Genomic DNA, 24,537 nt, shown 5'->3' with positions numbered 1-24,537 from the left:
TAAACCTGCACATCAATCTGATCACTCAATTAGAAATAATAAAATCACATTAACAAAACTGGAACGGGCAAAACGCATACCCTCGCCAACACCACATTTGTTTGCAGAACCGAGTTGGCATCGCTAGCATGATAACCGTTACCTCATATCGATGCTAACTAGGTAGGTTAAGTAGCTACATCACTGTGTGAAACTGTGAGCAGGGAGCATCTCTATGGCAACAGACGCTGATCTCCTTTAATCTCATCCATGAGGTGGTTCTCTCATCCGCCATACACGCAGACAAAAACATAACCTTCTCGGCGAGAAGGTAAAAAGTGACCATGCAGCTACTGCAGCTACTACTGCAATTCTCCCCTGATAACAACCAATAGAAAAGCAAACAAAGGGACACTACTGCTGCACCAAAACAATAGTTTGCAGATTCCTAAGGAGGTAAAATAACAGCCCGTGTTCACATTCTCAGTCTTCTTCTATACTGAGCTTTTCCCCTGTACATAAAGTTAGACCACCGGCTTCCTTCTTTGTTAGTTTCTATTGTTTCCGGAAAAAAAGTTGGTAAATTTTTATAATATCTCAATTATTCAGTGAGTTTTTGTCTTTCTTTCTTTTTTGTTGCCAATAATGGATTAAATGGCATTTTCAAAGTCACCACGTCGTCATATAGTTACATCCAGCTGTGCCTCTTTCCAGGAGTCCAAGTCGTCGTCTGGCCGCGCCAGCATGCCGCGGTGTCGAAACTCTGTCGCCACGACCACATCAGACGACCAGCCGCACATCGGTAACTATCGGTTACTGAAAACTATCGGCAAAGGCAATTTTGCCAAGGTCAAACTGGCACGGCACGTCCTCACCGGAAAAGAGGTAAGCCTGCACACACACAGACACCGGGTGGACTGGCCTATAAAGCTTTCATCTTATCCTGTGATTCCTCTTACAGTCGCCCTGACTTTCTTAACTCGAGGCCTGTACTTTAAATCAAATCGGTGCTTTAGTAGTCTTTAATAAACCAGTTCTACAAGCCATGAGATATAGAGTAGAAAAGCCTCCCATTTCTTTTAATTAGCCGCTATGATAAAAGGAGAAAAACACTGCAAGTGTTTGGCTGACCGTTCATCCGGTCTCCTGGTTGCTGAGGATAGAGCAGGGTTCAAGCTGTGATACACAGTGGGTTCAGTCTGATCTGAGGCTTTGGAGACGATACATCTGCTCCAAGAGATTACATCGCCATTGTCAACTCGAACTGAGAAATGTCTCCAGCTTACTGTGAACTCCAGATGTGATGTAACATAGTGATCAGTTCCTTTAATGGGAAAGCTCTGCGTGTTCTCCGGGGCTCCCGCCCGATACCCAGTCCAGTCGGCTTTTGCTGTGGTGTGCTGGAGGAAGAGAGAAGGGTGGGAGGGCTCTGTTAATGTGTGACAGGGCTGTGCCTGACACCCTGATAACACTACATGTGACTGGTTTGTTGAGCACTCATAAACGCACACAGAAAACAAGAATCAAAGTGCCTGAGAAAATCAGACAAACACAACCAGAAAGAAGACCGAAAAAGACAGTGAAACATAGATAGGCGAGAGAAATAGACCTCCCGTTTCTGTGTCCTTGTGAAAAGATAATTCTTTGGTTCCCTGCCTTCATCTCCTCTTTTCTCTTGTACTGTTTCATCTCTTCTTTTTTTTTTCTCTTTTTTTTTCCTCGGCTCCCACTTTGAATCCCTCCCATCTGTCGAATTTCTCTATTTTTATTTTTCTCGGCTTCTGTTTGTCCTTTTCTCTCCCTTTTTTCTTTGGCTTTGTCTCTCTTGTGAGTGACCACTGGTGTATTATGAACCAGAGACCTTATTACTGCAGGGTTTTAAAAAAAAAAATAAAAAAAGTGCTTTAGCTCTCGGTCTCCTTCTGTATTCAGTCCTATTATGCAACTTGTGTCCTGCTGTGATTGTGTGTTTATCACGAGATTCTCGTTGTGTGCGTTTCTGCTGTGCCATCGCAAGCAGGTTTGTGTGAGCAGGAGGTGTCAAACCGAATCCAGCAAGTGTAATAAATAAATAAATGTGTAATGATAAATGTACACTGTGTTGTTTTTTGCTTCTAGGTGGCTGTAAAGATCATAGATAAGACACAGCTCAACTCTTCCAGTTTGCAGAAGGTGGGTCTCTTTAACTCCCTTTCTCATTCTCACACATTCAGGGACAACATTCAAACCTCAGTCCGTCGTATCCCTTTTCTCAGAAGTCATTCTCAAGTCACCCCTCTTGCACCACGTGTCCTCTCTCTCCCTTTCTGTCTCTCCGCCTCTCTCTTTTTCTCTCTTTCTCTATCTGTCTGAAGTGGTCTAGTTTTCAGAGAGAGTTTTAATTACAGGAAACAAGCTGCAATTACTTCTTTTGATCGTGGCAGGGTGGGGTCTGTCCACTTGCATGCAAACTGTCTAACCACGCATGCTGAGCGCACACACCGAACGCTCAGACAGAGAATACACGTCTTTCTGTCGAAATGCAAGCGCATGAAGCACATAACATAGAAAATGTCAAGATAAAGCCAAGCCACTAATGGGGCACAACGTATGTATCCATAGATAAATGCAGACTGTCCAAGATGCAGCGTTGCATTAGTTTATGTGTTTAATCATAATTAAGTTAACTCAAAGTATCAGTGACCGAGCTGCATTTATCACTGCTCATACCTTCAGTAGTTTCACTTGCATGCTTTTGGTGGATTAGTTTATCCTCAAAGCATCCATAAAGTCTAGTAGGACACTGTATGCTGACTCACAGAGGTAATAAATTCCTAATGAGCAGAGAGCATATCCTCAAACCTTTATGTCTGCAGTAGTTTGATTTATTATCATTTTTTAATGCTGAGATTTGAAATTGCTTAAAGCCTTGGCTTAGAAACCATTATAGCGCTGAGTCTATGCTGGTGTGTGTCCCCACTGAGCGTCTTCACTTTGGCCTGCATGGTCATAAACAGGAAATAAAAGTTTGTATACTCAGTGATATTTGAGACGAAGAAGCTGGGATCCTCCTAGGAGTTGGTGGTTGCAAATCTGATTTGTTTCTCCCTCACCCTAATGAGATGCACAAACAAAATTATATTCATGTATGCAGCTACATGTAAAAAAAACAAAAAAAACATCCTCTATGCTCTGACATTGTACCTGACAACACTTACCATGGTGTGTTTTCACACAGCTCTTTCGAGAGGTGAGGATCATGAAGATGTTGAATCATCCCAACATAGGTGAGTCACACTGAAGCATGAGTTTCCACTCTGCCAATCCTCCCTCAGAGCCATTCCTAATTGGTATTTCAAGGTCATATGATAACAATCCTGCTTTTTTCCCCCTCACTTTTTACTTTCAATATTTTCTTACCCCTTCCTCAACTCTATATTGTTTTCACTACTTTTCTCTTCCCTCTGTCTTGCCTTGTTTCCCTCCACTTTGCTCCCCCACTACCTCTCCAATCCTATTCTTTCTCCGCCCTTCAGTCAAGCTCTTTGAGGTGATAGAAACAGAGAAGACTTTGTACCTGGTAATGGAGTACGCCAGTGGAGGTAAGTGCTTGTCCCTGTGAAATCATTCTGCCTGAAGCTCAGCACTCTGTATGTTAGGTAATAAGTTAAGGGACCACAAATGAATACACACAGACTGTCTTTATAAGGAAAAACGTCTTGTTTGAGTTTTGAAATGTATGACAAAAGATTAAAGGCCAGCATTATTCTGTTAACCCTTTGTTTATTTTTTACTGTTTTAGTAGAATGACCAGCACAATGTATTTACTGTAGAGATTCACACTCAAATTAGACAACCATAAAGAATTTCCATGAGTTTATGTGTTGTTTAAGTTAGGTTTCTAATGAAATTATCTTAAAATAATTAGAGATTTTGGTGCTCATACTTGGGATCTTAAAGGACAGCATTCAGTTCGGTGTCCAAATGACCCAAGTGATTGCGAGGAGACGGGTATCTTGTTCCAACACTGACTGCTGACTCTCCTCCTCTTTCTCTCGTCTCCCAGGAGAGGTCTTTGATTACTTGGTGGCCCACGGTAGGATGAAGGAGAAAGAAGCCCGTGCCAAATTCAGACAGGTAGGTGTGTGTGTGTGTGTGTCTGCAGGAAAAAAAAATATTTTTATGTGTATCATTTCTGCAAGCTGATGTGTGCTACATGTTTATTAAATTAAAAGTAAATCGTTGAACAGAAATGTTTTGTTTTTTTCATATTATGGTTCAGGCTAAAGCAGCAATTTCATGTTAAAATATTGTTATTCCGAAATAGTTTCTTCTAGTGGAAGAAATTTTTTAAAGCTTTTTCTTGGAAACTTTGATTATTGGTTGTGAAAATCTAAAAAGCAAAAGTGCTTAAAGCTTGCATCCTTTTCCTTTCTGAAATTCTAATGATCTGTTTGTGCTTCTTACTTTGTCTCAACCTTCCTTTCTCTCTTTGTACTTCTCCGTCTTTCTCACCATCTCTCTTCCCAGATTGTGTCAGCAGTGCAGTATTGCCATCAGAAGTGTATAGTACACAGAGACCTCAAGGTGAGAAGATGCACACATCACCGAATTACACCGAGTGTTGTGCCCCCCCTCCCCTCCCCCTCCCCCTCCCCCCTCTCTCTCTCCCTCCATCTCTCCACATTAATCTTCATATGATTCGACTTATTGAGATGAAATCCTGCCCACGAACAGGCGACCCAGAGGTTAATCACAAAGATGATAAAATGTCCCTCTTTGAGGACTGTGGCTTAAATGCATCACCATGCTTAGATTTGTCTTGTCATGCTGCTATATGGAGTGTTTGTTTCTTTGTGTAGATACGAGTCAATCCACAATAGTTTGTTCCTAACCTGAAACACGGCGTGAACACGAAAGTTGTTCCCAGTCGTTGTGCTTCACAGTGTTAAGCAGAGTTATCATTCCTCTTAATCTGCCGACAGTCAGACCTGTAGGCAAATCATTATCATGATTACTGTTACAGTAGGTGCTGAGGAACCTCCCAATGCAAACTGGTTTTTCCACCAATTTTCTTTTTCATTCTTTCTTTCTTTTGTTCTTTCTTTCTTTTCTTTTTTAAGTAAACATTTTTACTGTTGTCAATCTTTATAAACACTTTGAAGTGAATAGAACAAAGCAGCATAATAAGAGGCTTCGTCTGGACAGACAATTCTCATTATTATAACACTTGCCATCCTGCACATTATCCCAGTCACTCCGGAGAATAGTCTAAAATCCAGCACTGGCTTAACTCTCATAGGTGCCACACTGCAAAGAGCAAATTGTGATTAGCTTGCATTTAAAAGTAATGTCAAAGTGAATGTTTGTAATGGCCCAGTAATTCTGATATCATGCATTTGCATTAAGTATATTCGACATACAACATTTCCTTGAAAGACACAAGTTTTATTTTGCTTATTTGACATTACGTTTTATTGTTAATGTATGATAGATGATGCCTACAAAAGTTTAAACTCTGTTAATCTATTTATTTAGATCAGATGTTGGTAATGATGTCAGAGGAGTTGTATTTAATCTTCATGCACACTTGCATACACACACACACACACACACACACACACACACACACACACACTCACAGAAGCTGCAGAGTATTCAGAGCAAGTGAAAAGGAGAGCGCACCTGTTGCTAGGCAACCCTCAGCCTCCTTGCTCACTGGCTCACTTTGGGCTTAATGAACACACACACACACACACACACACACACACACACACACACACACACACACACACACACACACACACACGGAACAAACTGTGGCAGCTCACTTTGCCCATTGTGTGCTACTTGCAGGCCCCAGACCATTACTCTGAAAGACATCTTTCTCACCCAAGAAAAAGGTGTACTTGACGATTGCCACCCACAAGGTGGAATATGCACAAATATATTTAAATGTTTTGACAGGACAGGGAACCTTAGTAGCAATGATAATCTTTGATAAGATAACCTCTGGTTTTGGTTCTTCTGGTCTTTTTGTGGCTGAAAGAAGATGGAAAAAACGTGCAAAATAACAGATGAGCATATCACACAAAGTAAACTTTAGGTTTTCATGTTTCATTTGTTAGATTCTTTTCCGCTGTACCCTACAAGAACCTATCCCTGCATACTAATATTTCCTTTTCTCCTCTTTATTTGTCGTCCTGTTTTCCTCCACACTCTCCGGCTCCCTGCATCATGAATCTGTCTTTGTGCCTCTCTCCCACATGCTGTCTGTCTGCAGGCAGAGAACCTGCTGCTGGACGCAGACATGAACATCAAGATAGCAGACTTTGGCTTCAGCAACGAGTTTACACTGGGGAACAAGCTGGACACTTTCTGTGGCTCCCCACCCTACGCTGCCCCGGAGCTCTTTCAGGGCAAAAAGTATGACGGGCCCGAAGTGGACGTCTGGAGCCTGGGAGTGATCCTCTACACACTGGTCAGCGGCTCGCTGCCCTTCGATGGACAGAACCTCAAGGTCGGTAGGAAGACAGCGTGTTTGTGTTTGTGTGCATTACATAAGCAGATGTCGGTATTCTGTGGGTGGCGGTAGTATTTGTCATGCAGATTTCTGTTCCTGCTTCCTTCAAGAAAGCAGAAACTGGATTCGGGAAAGGGTGAATGTGTGAAAATATTAGTGCCCGTCACAGTATTGTTTTTGCTGAAGAGTGGTCAGCCACACATTCTTTGTTTAACACTTTCTGTAAAATGACCGTTCACAGTAATTCACACCTTCTATCACGCTGTATGTTCAGTCAGTTGCCTATATGACTCATTCTACTTGTGCGCACACACGTTTCGGGTGGGCGACATGACATTGAATGTAATCATGTTGATTTGAACATGCCTTTGAAGCATAATCCAGCCTTTCTAAATCTCGCATACAGCAAAAGGAAGTTTTAACAGTTACATTCTGATCTTACTATTTATACCTGCTCTAATTTCACTTATTTGTTCGATTGTAGCTGTAAAAATTGTCTTCTTTATTGGATGTGACGAGACAATCTTAAACTTAGGCCAATAGGGTGTTTTTAAAAAAGGGCGAAACAAAGTCAAATTACTATGTAGGGGAAGGAGGAGGATAAAAGTTTTGTTTGTGTTTTTGGTTGTGAATACCTGAAGCTCCCATTCAAATTTGTGCTTTTGCGTGTTTTCAGGAACTGAGAGAACGCGTTCTGCGTGGTAAATACAGGATCCCTTTCTATATGTCAACCGACTGCGAGAACTTACTCAAAAAGTTCCTCATCCTGAACCCTTCAAAAAGAGGCAGCCTCGAGGTAGGCTGCACCGTGCACACTCGTACACCAAATACAGTACCAGGAAATGTTTAGTACAGTCCTTGTACTTGTTTCAATATAAAACAAAAGTGACCTTTTGCCATCTTTCGGCTCTGAACATTGAATGCAGCACAGACAGTATTGTACACCTGGATGAGTTTAGCCAGCTATACGTGACTTTGTTGCTGAAGTGTAAAGTGCTTTTTAAAGGCATAGTAAATACCTGTTAGTTAGAGGTTAGAGATTTATGAGTTTCTAAATATGGTTCTACCGAATGGAGATGTATGTTCACATTGCTACGCAGTATAATAAACACACTCCTGCCTGGTGTCGCTACCTTGTTGTATACTTATTGTATACTCGAGTGACCTAGTGCATGTCACACTGAAGAAGTACTGTGAAGAAAATTCAAGCTTTAGTGTTAGAAAACAGTGTCATGACTATAATTCGCACCTGCTTCTTTAGAGTTTAGGTGTGCTTGAGATCAGAAGGAATAGTTTTTTACTCTGTATTTGACATGTTACATATACTATTAATCTAAGCCTGCTGAGAAATTGATGTAATCATGTTTTTGCCAGTTAAGTACTCTTTGGCAGAAAGATGTTGAGTTCAAGACAGCTGAGTGTTGATTTATAAGTGTATCTGACATAACCTGTGGATCTGCTCTTTGTAAATACAGCAGGTCGCAAACTGACAAAAACAAACAAAACCACTGGTGACATTTTTGGGTGGAAAAAGGAACCAGAGTAAATTTTTTTGGAATGAACTTTAATCCTATTGCTGTGATTTATGTCCTTATTGACAACCTTTGCCCTCTTGTGTGTCCCTCTCTGTTTGTGTGGCTTCCTGTCAGCAGCAGATAATGAGGGACCGGTGGATGAATGTAGGCCATGAGGAGGAAGAACTAAAACCGTACATCGAACCACAGCCAGATTATAAGGACCCCAGGAGGACAGGTAGGATCAGAAACACCCGCAGAAATGGTCAGTTTGCTTTTTGTTTGTTTTTCTTTTTACATAAGAATGGCTTATCTCCAAATGGTTTCTAATTATTATATTGTAATTCTAAATGAGATCTGCTTATTATGTGTGGCCCCAGACATCATGCTGCAGATGGGATTCTCTCAGACGGAGATCCAGGACTCGCTGGTGAACCAGAAGTATAACGATGTGATGGCTACATATCTGCTTCTGGACTATAGGAACTCTGAGGTACTTTTTTTTTTTTTCTCTTGCTATACTCAAATGTACACTTGCATGCTGTGCTATTTTACTGCCAGTACAAAGCAGCTAGCCCTGGCATTCACTTCACATGAGTCAGTACTCCAATAATAGCACTTTTTGTATTGTACTTGGTGTCTGTTATAAATACACCACTGTCTCTTTCTTGGTGCTGCTTGTGAACGCGTATTGAGGCCTCTTCAATTTCTTTTTCTCTCAGCTGGACGAAGGTTGCATCAAGCCCCGGCCAGGAAGTGATGTAAGCAACATAAATGCCCCCTCCCAGCCTCACAAGGTATAAAGACAGCACATACTGTTTTCTGCTTGTGCATAGGGAGGTTTCCTGAGCCCTGCCAGTGACACAAGCGCACTGACTTGGCCACATAAGAGCCTGGGAATCCACTCCAAAGTCTTATTTTTAGGCGCTTGATCCTATGCCATACAAACAAGTGAGCTCCAGCAAACCACTGCCTTCCCGGGTGCTCCAAATGTCTCCTTTTTTTCTTTTCTTTTTTATTATTGAAACAACTCTAGATTGTCCCAACTACACCCCAGGATTCAGTTTTAGATTGAACCACATCAACGTTTTAATGTAATCTACCCCAATCTTAATAGATACCGATTACTTGTATATAGTAGAGGTGAGGCAGTATTATCCACATCATCCGGTCATTCATATATTTCTCTGCGTACCGAAAAAAAGATCTTGGCACCTTGGCTAAAGATGAAGAAAAGCAGCAAATATTTCCTTTGCTCTTCATACTTAGATCCTGGGGTCCGTGTATATATGTAAACACTTTGTGTCCTGAGGAGGGCTGCCCTGACTTTTTGCTATGTTCCTTTTTAAGGTACAGCGCAGTGTGTCGTCCAACCAGAAGCCTCAGAACCGCAGAACCACTGACCAGGGTGAGAGGGGTTTCTGCTGAGGAGTTTTATGGAGAGAAAAATGGGATGGAAATGTACATCAGACTGAGATGAAGAATTGTTTTGGCAAGACAAAAACACCACTTTCAACTTTTTTTTGTACTTTGCAGCCAATCAAATTCCTCAAATTAGTAATTTGAACTTTTCTTCTTTTTAACATATATGTGCATATTGTGGAGAGATTTACAATGTGGAGCTGCATGGGTGTTATTTCTGCTGGAATAAAGAGTAATCTGAGCATTAGAGGTGGACAAAGATGTGTATAATAGAAAGGGGATAGAGGTTAAATATGAAGTGGGGATTTCAGAACATGGATTTCTAGGGCAGACTGAAAGGAAAACTGTCAGTTTGAATGTCATCAGTCGATTCATGAGAGGCCGAGCTGCAGACTGGGGTCATTTCTGAAGCGATGCACTCTCTTGTTTCAAGGCTCCTCCTACTCCAAGAGGGGAGGGCAGGCAGACAACCGGTCTGCAGCAGAGGATTCTGGGAGAAAGAGTTCATCGGGCAGCTCTACGACCAAGGTGCCAGCCAGCCCTTTGGCCCCCACAGACCGCAAGAAGAGCGCCACGCCCTCCACCGTGAGACCCAACACTCAGAATACTTTCTATATTTCCCATATTTAAACACTTTTAACTTCCATGCCGCTCATATCACTTTGTTTCTTACTGATCCTTTTTTGAGAAAACAACAAGCGACACAATGTAAAAACAATAATGCTTTTTTTCAGCTTTTAGATCTTTAAGAAATTCATAAGCTGGTTATTACTGAGGAAATGCATTCACTTTAATCTGCATCAGAGGGTAATTCATCTTCTGAAATCTAGTTAATAGTTAAACAGAAGCGATTGGAATTTAGCCAAGTAGTTTGTTTGCGTTCTTTTAAAAGAGGAAGTGTAGAGGTCACACAAAGCAACTGCTATATCATACCTTAATAGCTCAAGGTCAAAGTTTATTCATGTTTCGTTCACTTTGTTTAGCTCATGTGTCAGTTTTACATGGCAAATCATTATGGTCTTTGTGACGTGTGGGGAAAAACGCGCTCATCAGCAACAATGAGAATACAACAGGACACTCGGCATCAAGCAGTAGAGAAGAATCCACCCAGAACACTATCTAATTATTGATTCATTTTAATTTTTTTTATTTCCAGTGCTTTTGCAGGGACATTTTTACTATTTCCGCTCTAACGAAAAGACAAAATAAAGAAAAACAAAATTGTTTACAGCAAGTCTAATATATGGTACCGCATATGGCACATATCAACAAGTGATATGCAAGTACTACCCTGAGGTATACTGTAGTCTGCTCACAATGGGCACCTCTCTCTAGTTTGGTACGGAAAAATAATGAATTCATTACAGGAAAATCTCTAATGAGATCATTAAATTAAAATTTAATTAATGCTTAGGAAATGGAGTCACTTGTCCTTGCTTGATTGGAAAGCTCGCTCAATGCCAGAGGTGAGAGTAAGAGTACGGATCCTTTGTTTTTAAATTGAGACGTTTGGTATCTGGCCATGTATTTGAACACAAACACATATTTTATGGCACAACTGCTTTCTAAGGGGTTTTAGTTTAGCTTTGTATTTAAGGGGAAATGGCTTTAGTTTAATATGTAGGTCCATTTCAGCCTAAACAAATGGGACATCCGGAAATGAAACCTATGGCCCCTTTGTGTGTCAGGTAGTGCGTTTTATCTCAAGCAGGTGTAAAAACATAATAGCATCTACAGTAATGTTTGTATGCTGGAGTGCTAGTAGTCTGACAGTGTGTTCAGAGCACCTCCACTTCACCAATCCACAGCCTTATTTTAGATCATGGTTAAACTGGAAAGAAAGGGTCATGAGAAAAAATCATCCAGTGTGTTAGTTGAAGTAAAGACGTTAAATCAGCATTTTACTCTCTTCCTTCTTAACAAGTGTCTGTACCTCTGGTTGAATAGTAGAAACAAAGATAACGACACAAATGCAACCGAAAACGGTAGAAGTAGAGCACAAGATCAGAGTTTTCATAAGTGTGGGGTTATGTGCCACAGAGGTTTGACCACATTTCCCCCACCCACTACATCAGATTAAGATAATAAGGTGCATTTTCCACAGAGATTTAAGAGGACAGGGATTAAGTCAGACAGATTTTTTTCCGGAAGGTCATTCTGGAGTGACGTCGCCTTTTTAGTCTAAACCTGGGTGTCAATGTCTTGGTTCACATGGACCAAGATAAGTCCCAGTCCTATTATATTTCTAACATATTGTTAATTTTGTTGCTCTCTCCCTTCAGAATAGCATCTTGTCCACTGGTACCAGTCGCAGTCGGAACTCCCCTCTGACTGAGAGGGCGACGCTGGGCCAGGGCATCCAGAACGGCAAGGACAGGTACAGACACGTAACTCCTCCCACAGCTCCCCACAGACACTTTTTGTCCTCCTTGACGCCACAACTAGTTGCTGTGAGGCAGCACTGCTCCCTCACTTAATGCACACAAAGTACAAACACACTCACCATGGTTTGTGAATGAAGCGGCCCCACAGCTGTCTCAGTGGCTGAACCCCAGACCTTGGCTGGTGCTCTCCAGAGCTCTGCCAGCTGGCTCGGGGAGGCTCGCAGCCTTCGCTCCAGGGCGGGGCGAGCCCTCCCGGACATGAAATCAGGCTCTCTTGGGAATTTAGGCCAAACCTCCAGTAGATTACAGATTACCCTTGACGGTCGGATGGAGACCCACCAGTCGGAGCAGAGAATTATGTGATGGACACGCACACCTGCATTAACACAAACACAAATCAACTTTTCAAAAACTTAAATTAATCTCAAATTATTCTTCGTTTCAAATATCTTGCTATATAATCTTTGGTTGATACACAGTTTTGCAACTATTTATACCTTTAATTTCATGGACTGGGAAACTAAAACCTGGGTTTGTTTGGTTTTTTTGTTTTATTACTTTTTTTCCTGGAGAAATCTATCATTTATGTTCCGGCTCCCCTCTTTTTCTTTGACTAAATTGAAATAATGGTAGTCTCTCTCCTCTTTCCTCTTTCTCCTCGCTTTATGGTTCTTTCTAAATTTGATCGATTACCCCCAATCATCCACTTTAAACATGTTCCCTGTGGATATCGGCTGTGCGTGTCAGCCACACATGAGAAGCTCAACACGAGCCTCACATTTTTAGGCAAGTTTCACAAAATAAAGCCACACCTGTCCTCAGTATAACAAGGATCCCTGGATGTACCTTCCTAAGAGCACCAACACGCCCACACCTACCATCATCCATGCTTAACCAGCCATATGCTTTGTGTGCTTTTTTTCATGAGCATTAAACATTAAGCTAAACCATAATCTCCACTGTGATGTTTCATGGTCATGTTCATACTGCTTTGTTTACCTGTTCATGTATAATCTGTCTCAAATGACCCCCTCAGTCCCAACACATGCACATTAGAGTGTACTGACGTTACTTTTCAGGCTGTAATAAGTTGTAGATTTTAAGAAATCTTTGCGACCTTCCACAAAGTACTACGCAGTGACGAAGTGGTCATTTGAGACGGTGCTTTTTTAATATTGTGGGTCTGTTAGCGATAGTAGGCTCTGCTAACTTAGTGGTTGTCCACTGCTTTAATTTTAAAAGTTATTTTGTTTGATCATCATTAATGCTTTGAAGTTTGGGCTTTTATAATTGTTACACCCCACCCCTACCCAACAGCACTCCTTTTCTTTTTTTTCCTTCCCCTTTCCGGCCTTTTCTAACTTTCTTAATTTCGTGGTCTTTTATCTTCGTCTTGAGTTTTCATCCCTCTGGATCCTCAGTCACCCACTTTTCTTTGGCAACTCCTTTCTTTGCTCTACTCGCTCCTTTTCCCCATTCTTGTCTGCATATTAATCTTCCTTCCTCTAGCTTTCTTTTTCTTCCCCACTCTTTCCCTAAGGAGATTAGAATGACTTGTGATGGAATATTAACTCTTAGTGGCACTATATGGTCCCTGTATTCGCCTCTTAATAGGCTTACACATATACAAAACTATCTCCACACACACACACACACACACACACACACGCTCAAGTTTAAACATACATGTCACACAGGCTCCAGCTCTCACCACACACCGAGTTGTCTGGTGAATTCGGCCCTTTTTTCCATCACCAACCCTCCTAATCCCTGTCAGAAAGAGTGTTTGTATGTTACTCTCAGCGTCTTGTTTGTTGTCTGTGTAATTAGCAGCTGTTGGTTGACCTCTGTAAATGTCCCCCTTTCTCTCACTGCTCAGTCCTCTCTCTTGAGATATCGCTCTGTTTCTCTCTGGTACCAGCCTCTTCTGTCCCTTACTCTCTCTCTCTCTCCCTGTGTGTGTGTGTGTGTGGTCTGTTGCGACCTCGCTGATTGAGAGAGAGTTCATGAATTAGCCTTTTTTTTTGTTTCTAACTAATAAATTCCAAATTTAAGATTAAAAAAAACAACAACAGGGAGGTCAGGCATAAGCTGACGTCAGACTTAAAAGCGTATACAGCCTCAAGCCCTTCAAAATATGTATCCAGTATTTCCCCAACAAGCAACTGCTTGCATTTGTGCAACCAAGAGTGAATATTTGTAATGTGCAGTTGGGGGGTGGGGGGGTGGGGGGTTGGAAGCCAGATTTAATAGCCAAACTAATTTAAGTTGTTTGTGAAAATTAAGGAACTTTTTAATAACTAAATGTGGGGTTTTTTTAGGGTGTTTTGGGAGGAAACCAGAAAACTGACACACAGAAAGAACAGGCAAACTCTACACAGAAAGGGCCCCACGAACTTGAACCGGGGATGTTTTATATTTATAGAGAGAGACACTCGAGCACTGTGTGTCCCTCTTTTTTTTTTTTTCGCTTTATGGATACAAAAAAAAAAGATCAGACACAGAACACTAGACATAAAAGTGCAGGAAGTGAGAACAAATGAAGCAAAAAGGGGCTTTTATTTCACAAAATAAAAAAAAATTAGATTTCACCCAAGAAATAAATACCGTCTTTTTCAAAAACCATATCCATAAAGAACTCAAAGAGACGAAAAAGATTTACTCTGTAATAATCTAGCAACAGCTGACAAGCAATTTCAAGAAGGAACTATCTCTGCAATCAAAGTAGTGTCAAGTAGACAGAAGAAAGAAAAAGATACCTAAAATGTGTTCCAAACATCACAGCTACAAACTGGAAAGAAGTTATTCCACAATTATTCCATAATATCAACATAGGAATGTCTGCATCAATCTGTGCATATAAATTCCATCATTAAAAATTAAATCCAAGCAGTGAAGTGTTATAATGGAATATAGCCATAAGGATTAAGGAAAACCAACAAATCTTCCTAAATATACTGTGCTCTTAGCCTTTGTGTCCCAAAGTGTCACATATATGTATGGATACTTTCAATGTACTTAATATTCACTCTGTTGAAAGCACATAAATGAAGCATTCATTGTAATTGCACAGGAAGAAGTAGGCTATATTCCATAATTTTTTGGCAGGACACTGTTCTGTGGCTAGCATTTTTACCAATATTGTATTCTAAAAATTTATTATTTTTGTTGTTTCTCTTTGCACATTTCTGTCTGACTTTACCTATGTACTTGTATGCTTTTGTGTGTGCCTTTCAGTCTGTCTCACCTGGTAGAAAAATGTTCCACAGTTGGTCTTTGTGTGCGAACTTCATTGTCTGCTGGATTTTACATGAAACATGAAGGCTCAAGAACGCAGTCAGTCAAACTGAGTTTAAATTGTAAAACCACAATAAAGTAGCCACAACGAAGACCAACTTTTCTTTCTTCATGTCCTTTTTCCGTATGTCGTCTTCTTTTTGTGTCTCTGTTCTCTTTGCTGTTCTCTCCACCCTCCTCCCCCTCCTCCCCTCACCCCGACTGTGTTTGACAAGTGCTGCTTCTAACCATACTCCACCTCACCTCCCTGCCCACCCACACACAAACCCCGCCCGGTGTGTTTGTGTTTATGTGAACGTGTGTCTTTTTTTTTTTTCTTTTTTTTTTTTTGTGTTTGTCCCATGTTGAACATGTGTGCTTGGGGCGTCTGCATATTTGTGTGTATGTGTCGGGCGGGGCACTCCCACCTCTTCCCCCCCCCCCCCCCAGCCTAAACACTCCGGGCTCCCGCGCCTCCACTGCCTCGGCCGCTGCTGTCTTGTCCTCCTCCTCCTCCTCCTCCTCTTCGCGTCCCCGCCATCACAAGTCCCTCTCCTCCTCCAATCATCCATGCCCCTCTGACGTGCACGCATCACGGCCCAGGCAAGTTTCTCACACACACTCACAAACTTTTCAATCCCAAGCAACTTTCGTCAGCAACATCCTTCACTAAATGGATAAAGAGGGAAAAGGAGAGATAAAAACGGGGTAAAAAATGATTTATTGGCTCTAAAACTACACACCACTGCTAGATCAAAGGGGAATCTCCAGCTTTTTGGTGAGGGTAAAAAACAGATTTAATTACCTGTGACAAATCCTGGCGCATAGCTGTGGCTTGGCAGCCAGCATTTCCCAACACAAATCGTTAAATTGATCAGAAAAAAGGAACCTTCCCTCGTGAAGAGACAAAGTAGTCCGCTCACTAGCAGCTGCCCTGTGAAGCCATTCAGAGAACAGATCAGGTTTCCTGAATTTACTAGTGTCTGTGTGCTAGTTACTGTATTGGTCACAATATAAGGCAGCTACGCAAGTAAAACAACCCCACCACTTTTCCAAGGCTCATGTTTGGAAGACGATTCTCCAGATCAAATCCCACTTTTGTGAATACATGCATTTATTTTCTGAAAGATAATAAAGACTCTTTCAATTGAGCAACAGTGAAGATTTTTAAGCAAAGACACAGTCACTTTCACACATACAAGCTAAACCGTGCTGGACTTGCAAACTAGAAGATTTACCGTCTCCATTGTCGTCGGACTGTTCTTGTCACAGATCACATGGCTGTCATGCTCGGGTTCTCCCGACTTTGGACAGCCTGTTAACAACATCTAGGACCTGTAGATGTCGTCTTATCCACTCGCCTGAGGCGCAGATCACAACCATGTTTCTTTTGTTTCCGAGGTCCCCGTGCTGTTATGCAAAACTGATGACCCCAATTTCGCTGACCTTTTCCTCCAGAAAGAAAAAGTCCGGCTTATATTCAAACGAAAAGGACACTGACTGATACTAAATGTCTTTTCTTTTTCTTTTTTTTTTGTTAATGTGAATTTGAGCTTGAGCACATAGATATATTTGTCAATTAATGAAAAGTTTGACCAGAAAAAACTTTATACTTCTTTCTTTTTTGCTGTTTAATAAGTAGCATGTGAACAGCTCAGATACAATACAATGTAAAAGACATTAGAAAGTCCCTTGACAATGATTGTTATCCTCACAAATGGCCACAACAACACATCACTGTTGTGTAACTGCTGTGTAAAGCATCCAGAGCAGCTTTCTGTATCTATGCATTTACCTCTGTGAAATCACCATGGTGAAATCTTCAACATTTCTGAGACGAGCGGTCATACACTCACCAGTTACTTAGCAACAGCCAGGAAATAGTTTGTGCTGCTCCGAAGGCTCGCACAAGTGTGGAGATGTTGACCTAACTTCTCTTTGGCCAATAAGTGACATTCAAACCTCCGATTTGCCCGGTGGACCGTAGCTGAACAGCCAGCCCAAGAACAAGATGAGCAGGTTTTTCACTGTCAGACCAGAGAGGCCTTTATTTAAAAAAAAAGAAAGAAAACTTGTTTGTTTCCTGGCAGGAAAGAAAACTGTCATAGTCAGAGAAGAGCCATTTATGCTCCATCAGGGATTATGTTTCCACACACAGAAACCTCAGTAGATCTTTGCGCGGGCCAGCCCTTAAAACAAGCCAAGTTATTGGCTGGCTTAATAGCAAAATGAGCCGACAGTTCATAGAAGCTCTGATCCGTTGACGGCAGTTCGAGCTAAAGGGCAGTATAACGTCGACTGTGCTGCTGAAGAAAAGGCATCATATTATTCTGGCTTCTTAAATGTGTAAAATGTGTTTTGTGTAATTAAACCTTTGTTACCACTTTGAATGCAACAATCAAAACTCATGAATCACATCAGTAAAACAACAAGAATACTTCAAACCAAACTTTACTTCAAATATGTCATTTATTTGTTGACTCTAAATAAGGCCTTAGATTTGCAAGGCTGTCTGAGAGTGATATATGAAAATCAGTTTGAGTTGTATTATTACATGCACTCTATATCTTTAACTTGGTGGATATCTCAACATACTGTTGTGAAAGAAGTGAACAGTAAATGTACCCTGATGCTCTGGGGAGAGCCAGACAATACAATACTTGTTAATGTGTATGTGTTTTTCTAAAATGTGCTGCATGACCTGTCGTGGTGTTTTTGATATTGTGCTCATTGGGTTTCCCAATTTTTTTTTTCTTCACCAACGGGTTTTCCCTGGCTGGTAAAGGTCATCTTAGTTGTGTATATGAGAATCAAAACTGTGTTTTGCTCTTCAAGTTGTTGGTCAATCCTTCCTTCAGTCTTATTTCGATAACTAAACCTTACCTAACATGTGAAGATGCCTGGGAAAACCCCCTTGTCCTGTATTTAGCTTTAACAGTAAGGTGAAATGGTGCACTAACCGGGCTGTTTTGCTCTAAGCCGTATGTGTGTGTTTGCTGTCTGGGTTTTCGTTTGTGTGTGTTGTGGCTCTGCGGGCGAGCTTACCTGCTTCACGGTGTCTTTTTCCAGGGCTACTTTGATATTTTCTGTCTGTAGTTTTATTCCCCTGCCTGCCATATGTCACAATACAGGGTGAGGGGTCTTTGAGTATGTTCCTCAGCTGCCTTTAAGTCCCATCTGAGGCTAAACAGACCTGCAGCTCACACGGAAGAGACCCCTCCACCTCTATTGTGATAGTTCTCTCCATGGGGAAAGAACCCCACAAATGTCAGGAGTAGAATTCCTGCCGAGTAAAATGTCAAGGTGGCCCTCTGGCTGTATGTGCTTTTTGTCTGCCTCTATGTTGAAGTCTTGTTCTGTTGCATGCGTCATTCAGCAGTGAGCTTGGCCTGTTCAGAACCTGGTTGGGAACGCTGGAGAGAAGGTACCGCTCAACACGTAGACTGTACCCTGAGTGATGAATAGGCACCTTTTTTTGTTCTATGCCCTGAACTCCCATCCATTCATAGATTAATCCAAAAACCTCCCGAATTACTGCTTTTAGAAACGTACATCGCTTTCAAGGGCATTACTATTCATGCACTGTAATGACGAGAGTGCAGTCTACTGTGTGCTTCTCATGTGTGCGCTGTTTGAAAAGCATCTGGCTGCACCATGAACACGCACCAGCCTGCTGCCACCTCCTTTCTGTGTTGACGCGTCATCTCTACCATAATCCAAACTCTGATGAGATGCGCTCATTCACCGAAACCAATTAGGCAATATTACAGCTGTCCTCCTCTTAGCAGTATACAACCCCCTCCAATCAAGTCATTTTCATGCTTCTAAAATGTCACACTGGTCCTTACTAATCTGCCTGATCCAGCTTTTCTCTCCTTGCATTTGTACCTGCAGACGTGTGCAGGTACCCTTCATCTATCGGGCAACTCGAGCATATCCACATCAAATTAATGGATATGCTTGAGCTGTTTGTCACAATGCTGGAGACTTGACTAAAAACCTCCTTTTTTTTTTTTTTTTTTTTTGCTCTGGTGTTTTCTTTTGTTTTGCATTTGAGTGTACTTGTGCGACTGTGCCGGAATGTTTCATGTCTCGCCTATGCACCCTCACACGAACATCGTTATCCCAACAAACCTGCACCCAGAGCAGTTTATATTTGAATTGTGCATTATTCTCACACACATCAAAAATCCTAATACAAGTTATTTAACTGTTAAAGTAAGCCACAGCTTAAAAGAAGCCTCATTATGCAATAAGCCTTAGGAAAAAGAAAGCCTGAGCTTCGGGCAGTGGATCAGAACGAATGTTGGGAGTTTGTTGTTTCCCAGAGCAACGGAGAAACACTGAAATGTGATACACAGTGGTGGAGACACCGTTATAATTACCGGGGGAGTTTGCAATGTGATTTATGTCGAGTCACTTTTGTAAGTAAGATTATTTCGGGGGTTGAAATGTTATTGTCAGCCCAATAAAAACTTAAATTTTATACTTATTCATCCTGCACTGAACTGACAGACATCAGCCATGAGTTGTGCGGTTCTGTTGCAGTCCTCCACAGCAGATTGTGTGCCGTTTATTTTCTAGCTTCGTAGAAATCTTGAGTGTTTGCAGGTTTATTTTTTAGCTCTGTGTTTTGTGTTTGCGCTTCATTATTTCCGCCATATGCTGCAGGTGTGCCTCATGCTGGCACGGCATGGAGGATGCACACGCTCATAAAACAAGGCTTTTAGCTTAGCGAGGAGTTGCAGTGGGAGACTGTCAGAGAGCTGCAGGTTTGTGGTGATTTGTCGATCAGCCAACACACAGGCTTAACTGTAAATGCAGGCGTGTCACTGACCTAATGTGGCCTTAAATACTGACTCGGCCAAATTGACGGATTACTTCAAACATAAGGACGTTGAATGGACATAGAAACCTGAGTGACCTCAAGCTAAATAGCATTTAAGAGGGAAGTGATTTGATTTTCTCTTTTGCCGTTTGTCTAACTTTGTGTTTTCCTCCCACACCTTTAATTTTCACTCCTATCTTTTTTCTGTTTTTCTCTTGCACCACCTCCTACACTTTTGTCTACTTTATGTCTCCTTTCCCTTCTCACTCCATCCTCCATGTCCTTACTCTTTTTTTTTTTTTTCTCATCTCCTGTCTCGTCTCGGTCACCCTGAATTCCCAATCATTTGCACCTACTCTTCACCACCTCGTTCTCGTCACATCTTCCAACCTTTCATCCCTCTCCCATTTCTTCACACATCTTTCCTCCTTGACCACTTGCTTCTCTTGCATTCCAACACCGCCCCCTCTTTCCTCTGCATCACCTTTTCTTCGCCATCCCTCCCTCCACTTTTGCTCCTCTGCTGTCTCTCCCACCTTCCTCTGTAGTGCCCCGCCACAACGGGCGCCCGGTGCCTCCCCGTCTGCCCACAACATCAGCAGCGCCGCCGTGTCGGACCGTACCAACTTCTCCAGAGGGGTGGGCATCCGCAGCACGTTCCACGCGGGCCAGCAGCGGGGCGCCCGGGACCAGCAGGGCTCCGCCTACCCCGGTGGGCCCGCGTCCCCATCACTGTCGCACGGCAACAGCCAGGCTCGGCGGACGCACGGTGCAACGGGGATTTTCAGCAAGTTCACATCCAAGTTCGTACGCAAGTGAGTACCGAGGAGACGCATGAAAAATTCAAACCGCCAACAGTTCAGGCTAGACACTGCAGTCTCAGCAGAGGAAGGAAGCGGCTAAAAAACAGGAAGGACAGGAGAGGAGATGTCACACAAAGCTGTGTGTTAAATGCAGAGCAGTGGCGATAGCAGTCAGTGTATCCATTATCCTGCTTCCAGTGCCGTTTAAAACTGTATTGAGGTTTCAGCGTGAACCAGAAAATGACTAGGTTTGTGTTACAAGTCATTCATGTGCTCGTTTCCTCAGGAACATCGTAGCGTACGGCCATGTCATTGCTGGGTTTTTCAGGGTATTACTTGAAGGGGGGGGGCGGTCTCATCTATCGCTAAACTCACACTGATCTGTAACTGTGCTCAGAGTAGAAAGGGAGAGGAAGGGAACAGCTGTGTCTTCCCTATAATTTTGCTCAGAGCAGCGGTGACTGAGGAGTAATTTTGGTTGCGGTGCCATGTCTGGCCTAGTTTTCATCTCGGGCCCGAAGTGCACGTTGCAGCAGTTAAATGACTCTCATGGGGACCTGGTTGTAACGAAAGCCAACGCTGTTTATTTATATATTTTTAATTCTCTCTGGAAGTTGGGTTTGTTTTCCACCTTTGATCTGACTATGTTGTGTAAATGAATACGGTACGAGATGATATATCCACCATCTGATTTTGGTTTCTGGAAAATAAATAGTGGCATCTGTCTTGGCTTCACTGAACACAAATAGAAAACATGACAGTGGCCCTACGAGTTACAGTACGAATTAGTCTAGGGTGACCAGAATTCAATTCCCATGAAAGAGGATATTTGACCCCGGCCTAGCAATACTTGAACTTTATTCTACTAACATCACACACTGTTGCAAACTGAGAATAAGGCACATTTGGGGCTTGAATAAGTTTTTACATCAACATTGATTAATGGGAGTGAATTCCGGTAAGATACAGTGCACATCCTTTTCCCACTGACCCCATTTACACCCGCCGCAGATTGTGACACATAACCCTCTGAAATAACAAGTGCAAATTTACCCAGAACATACTGAGGGCAGATTGTGATCCGATAGGTCAAACCTGTCCAGAGGTGGCCAATGATTCCTTGTGACCACTTTATTTATTAGGTTCCACATTAGAGGTGGGGTAGTGGTGTCTGGGTGGCATTAAATCAAAGATTTTGACCGTGCTCTTCTGGAACGGTCCCAGATCACATGAATGAACAGAAAAGTGAGCGACGACGCTGAGAGACTGGTTGCCCTTTAATATCCTGAGAGCAGAGAGAAAAAAGCTGCTGTGGCTTCAGTCTCCTCACAAGCTGAGGGAGTCAGATCTCAGTGTGGACACTGAAGACTTGCAGATGTAATAGGTTACGGTGCTTTTTGTGTAATTTCTGAAAGAAAAGTGACAAAACATGGCACAGAAGAAGGAAAAAATAGTAGTTTTTTATTCTTTCAGTTACACTGCACTACTCCTAAAGCATTATTAGAGACTTTGAACTTAGTAGATTCACACTTGGTGTGAAACATGCGATTTTCTCAGCTCACAGGCCAAATGGAAAAAATCTATAGGAATATACTCCAGTCAGTTTCCCTCGGAGCTCGATCAGAACAAGAGTGAAAAAAAAACCGCAGTGGAGATGGAGCGCAGTGAGGCTGATAATGATCAGGGGCCATTATCAGAATGAAAGACGCACGGGGCTGAAAGTGATGAGACTTGAGTGCTTGAAGGGGCAGCGAGGGAAACTCTGAGGAAGGGCCAAGTGAGCAGGGAAAGAATAAAAAGCTGACGGAGCAGGTAAGGTGGAAACTTTGCCCACCCCCTCCTGTCATTTCTCCCTCTGAGGCCGGAGGTGTATTATAAATACAGTGTTGGGAATGTGTGTGAGGAGGGGAGCTAGAGGAAAGAATGAGTGTGTTGTATTTTTAGTGATTTTGTCGGCCTAAAAAAGAAAGAAATTGAGAAAGATCAAGTGTCCAGCGTTCATCCACGGTGTAGAGTTCGTGTGTGTGTGTGTGTGTGTGTGTGTGTGTGTGTGTGTGTGTGTGTGTGTGTGTGTGTGTGTGTGTGTGTGTGTGTGTGTGTGTGTGTGTGTGTGTGTGTGTGTGTGTGTGTGTGTGTGTGTGTGTGTGTGTGTGTGTGTGTGTGTGTGTGTGTGTGTGTGTGTGTGTGTGTGTGTGTGTGTGTGTGTGCAAGAGGCGGAGGTACAGGCACAGCCACTCTCCAGTCCTCCCACTCAGAGATACTGTAGCGCCGTGGCGACAGTATCCATGGTTACACCGGAGATATCACTTTTCCCTCAACTATAAATACCGCTAGTGGAGACACCTTGACACACACACAACTTGGTGTGACAGTAGGAAGCAGAAGTGGTGGAGCCGGAGATTGTTTTTCATTTGTACAGTTGTACAGTATGACCGCACAAACACACACAAGTTGCTTTTTTTTTAAACATTCATATGAGCTCACCGTTGTACTTTGCTGGTCTGGAGAGATGTTTGGTCCGTCCTTGAAGTCGTGCGTTTGCATGTGTGTGAACCACATTAAGTTTCTCAATGTTTGTTAAAGATTAAGTTGTTGCTTAACCTGTGCTTTTTTTTTTTTTTTTTTTTTTTTTTTCATTTTACGTGTCTTTGTGTGTTTATAGGAAGTGGTTCCCACTCTCTCTCTTCTTTCTTTTTTTTTTTTTTGTTTGTTTTAAAAATCACTTTTGCACCTTTGACCTCACACTTCTTTTCAGGGTTACCCAGGACTTCTCTGTATGTGAAGAAGGGATTCATTTCATGTTTGGATGGGGCGGGGATCTCTTTAAATCTTAAGTCCCTCTGAGGTGTTGTGGTGTGCATTTGTTAATGTTTTTTTTTTTGTTTTTTTTTTTTCACGCGAGAACACCAATTATTCCTGCATCCAACACACTCACTTTGGCGGCTGGTGGTTTGTCTTTCTGCTAGTTTTGTGTTATTTAATGTCGGTGTTGCTTGCTGCTTCAATCCAGAGCGGGGTGTGGAGGTAAACTTTGCTCCTCAGAGGACAGCTTGTCTTTTACAGGAAAGTCATGATTACGTGCGTTTTTATACATACGTTATTTTTCTCTTTCTTTCTTTCTTTCTTTCTTTATCCCTCTTGTTTTTGTAGAAATCTCTCGTTCAGGTTTCCGAGAAGGTAGGCAACATACCCAACGTTAAATATAACCCCTTGATATACATCAACGTATACTCTCTCCTTCATATATATTTTACATATATATACTTCCTCCTTTTTTATTTTTTAATTTTTCGGTGTTTCGTGCAGCTTTTGTTTATCTTCTTTATGTGCCTGGAGCCTTATCCTTTTCTCCTTTTTATTTCTGTGGTTTGGCCCCTTTTTTTGGAAACAATTTGATTTTGAGTGCCCTTTTATTTTTTATTTTTTATGTATTTATTCATTTTTATTTTAACTAACTCACCTCCCTCACCCAGTCATGCACTCATTTAACTGACTCACTCCATCATCATGCGGCACAATAACACCTCACCCCTCTTCCTCTTCATCCTTCCCACCCGCCTCTTCCTCATCCTCATCCTCACCCTCCACCCTTGTTTTTTCCTCAATTTGTTTGGTAGGTAGAATGTGTGTTCGCTCTCGTACCCCTGAAGCTTCAGATTTAGGTCAAATCCTTAATGGCTATTCGATCATAAACACACGCCCTTCATGCGTTTAACCCTCTCACGTATGCAGCTGCAGTTGCAGGTGTTTTTAGCATTTTGTGCACAATAAAAGGCGGTGCTACAAAAGAATAAAATCTTAACCAGAATGCTTTACTAATTCACTCATT

At 42.1% G+C, this 24,537-nt stretch overlaps 1 protein-coding gene across 1 annotated transcript in view; it reads left to right on the top strand.

Moving 5' to 3' along the window:
- Nucleotides 1-702: 702 nt before the first annotated feature.
- The window catches only part of mark2b (MAP/microtubule affinity-regulating kinase 2b), a gene marked incomplete at its 3' end in the record, with an annotated part of 28,327 nt that continues 4,492 nt past the window's right edge, over nt 703-24,537 (top strand). The window contains exons 1-16 of the mRNA XM_080485936.1: nt 703-864; nt 2,098-2,151; nt 3,197-3,245; nt 3,495-3,560; nt 4,025-4,095; nt 4,489-4,545; nt 6,242-6,478; nt 7,158-7,277; nt 8,134-8,233; nt 8,376-8,488; nt 8,718-8,792; nt 9,346-9,403; nt 9,851-10,002; nt 11,700-11,794; nt 15,528-15,680; nt 20,454-20,720. Coding sequence (XP_080342062.1) covers nt 724-864; nt 2,098-2,151; nt 3,197-3,245; nt 3,495-3,560; nt 4,025-4,095; nt 4,489-4,545; nt 6,242-6,478; nt 7,158-7,277; nt 8,134-8,233; nt 8,376-8,488; nt 8,718-8,792; nt 9,346-9,403; nt 9,851-10,002; nt 11,700-11,794; nt 15,528-15,680; nt 20,454-20,720 — 1,808 coding nt within the window. The 5' untranslated portion in view covers nt 703-723. The remainder of the gene's footprint in view (nt 865-2,097; nt 2,152-3,196; nt 3,246-3,494; nt 3,561-4,024; nt 4,096-4,488; nt 4,546-6,241; nt 6,479-7,157; nt 7,278-8,133; nt 8,234-8,375; nt 8,489-8,717; nt 8,793-9,345; nt 9,404-9,850; nt 10,003-11,699; nt 11,795-15,527; nt 15,681-20,453; nt 20,721-24,537) is intronic.

Source organism: Lipophrys pholis (assembly GCF_963383615.2).
Source record: "Lipophrys pholis genome assembly, chromosome: 18".
Lineage (NCBI taxonomy): Eukaryota > Metazoa > Chordata > Actinopteri > Blenniiformes > Blenniidae > Lipophrys > Lipophrys pholis.
This window is presented reverse-complemented; position numbering and strand designations above follow the sequence as displayed.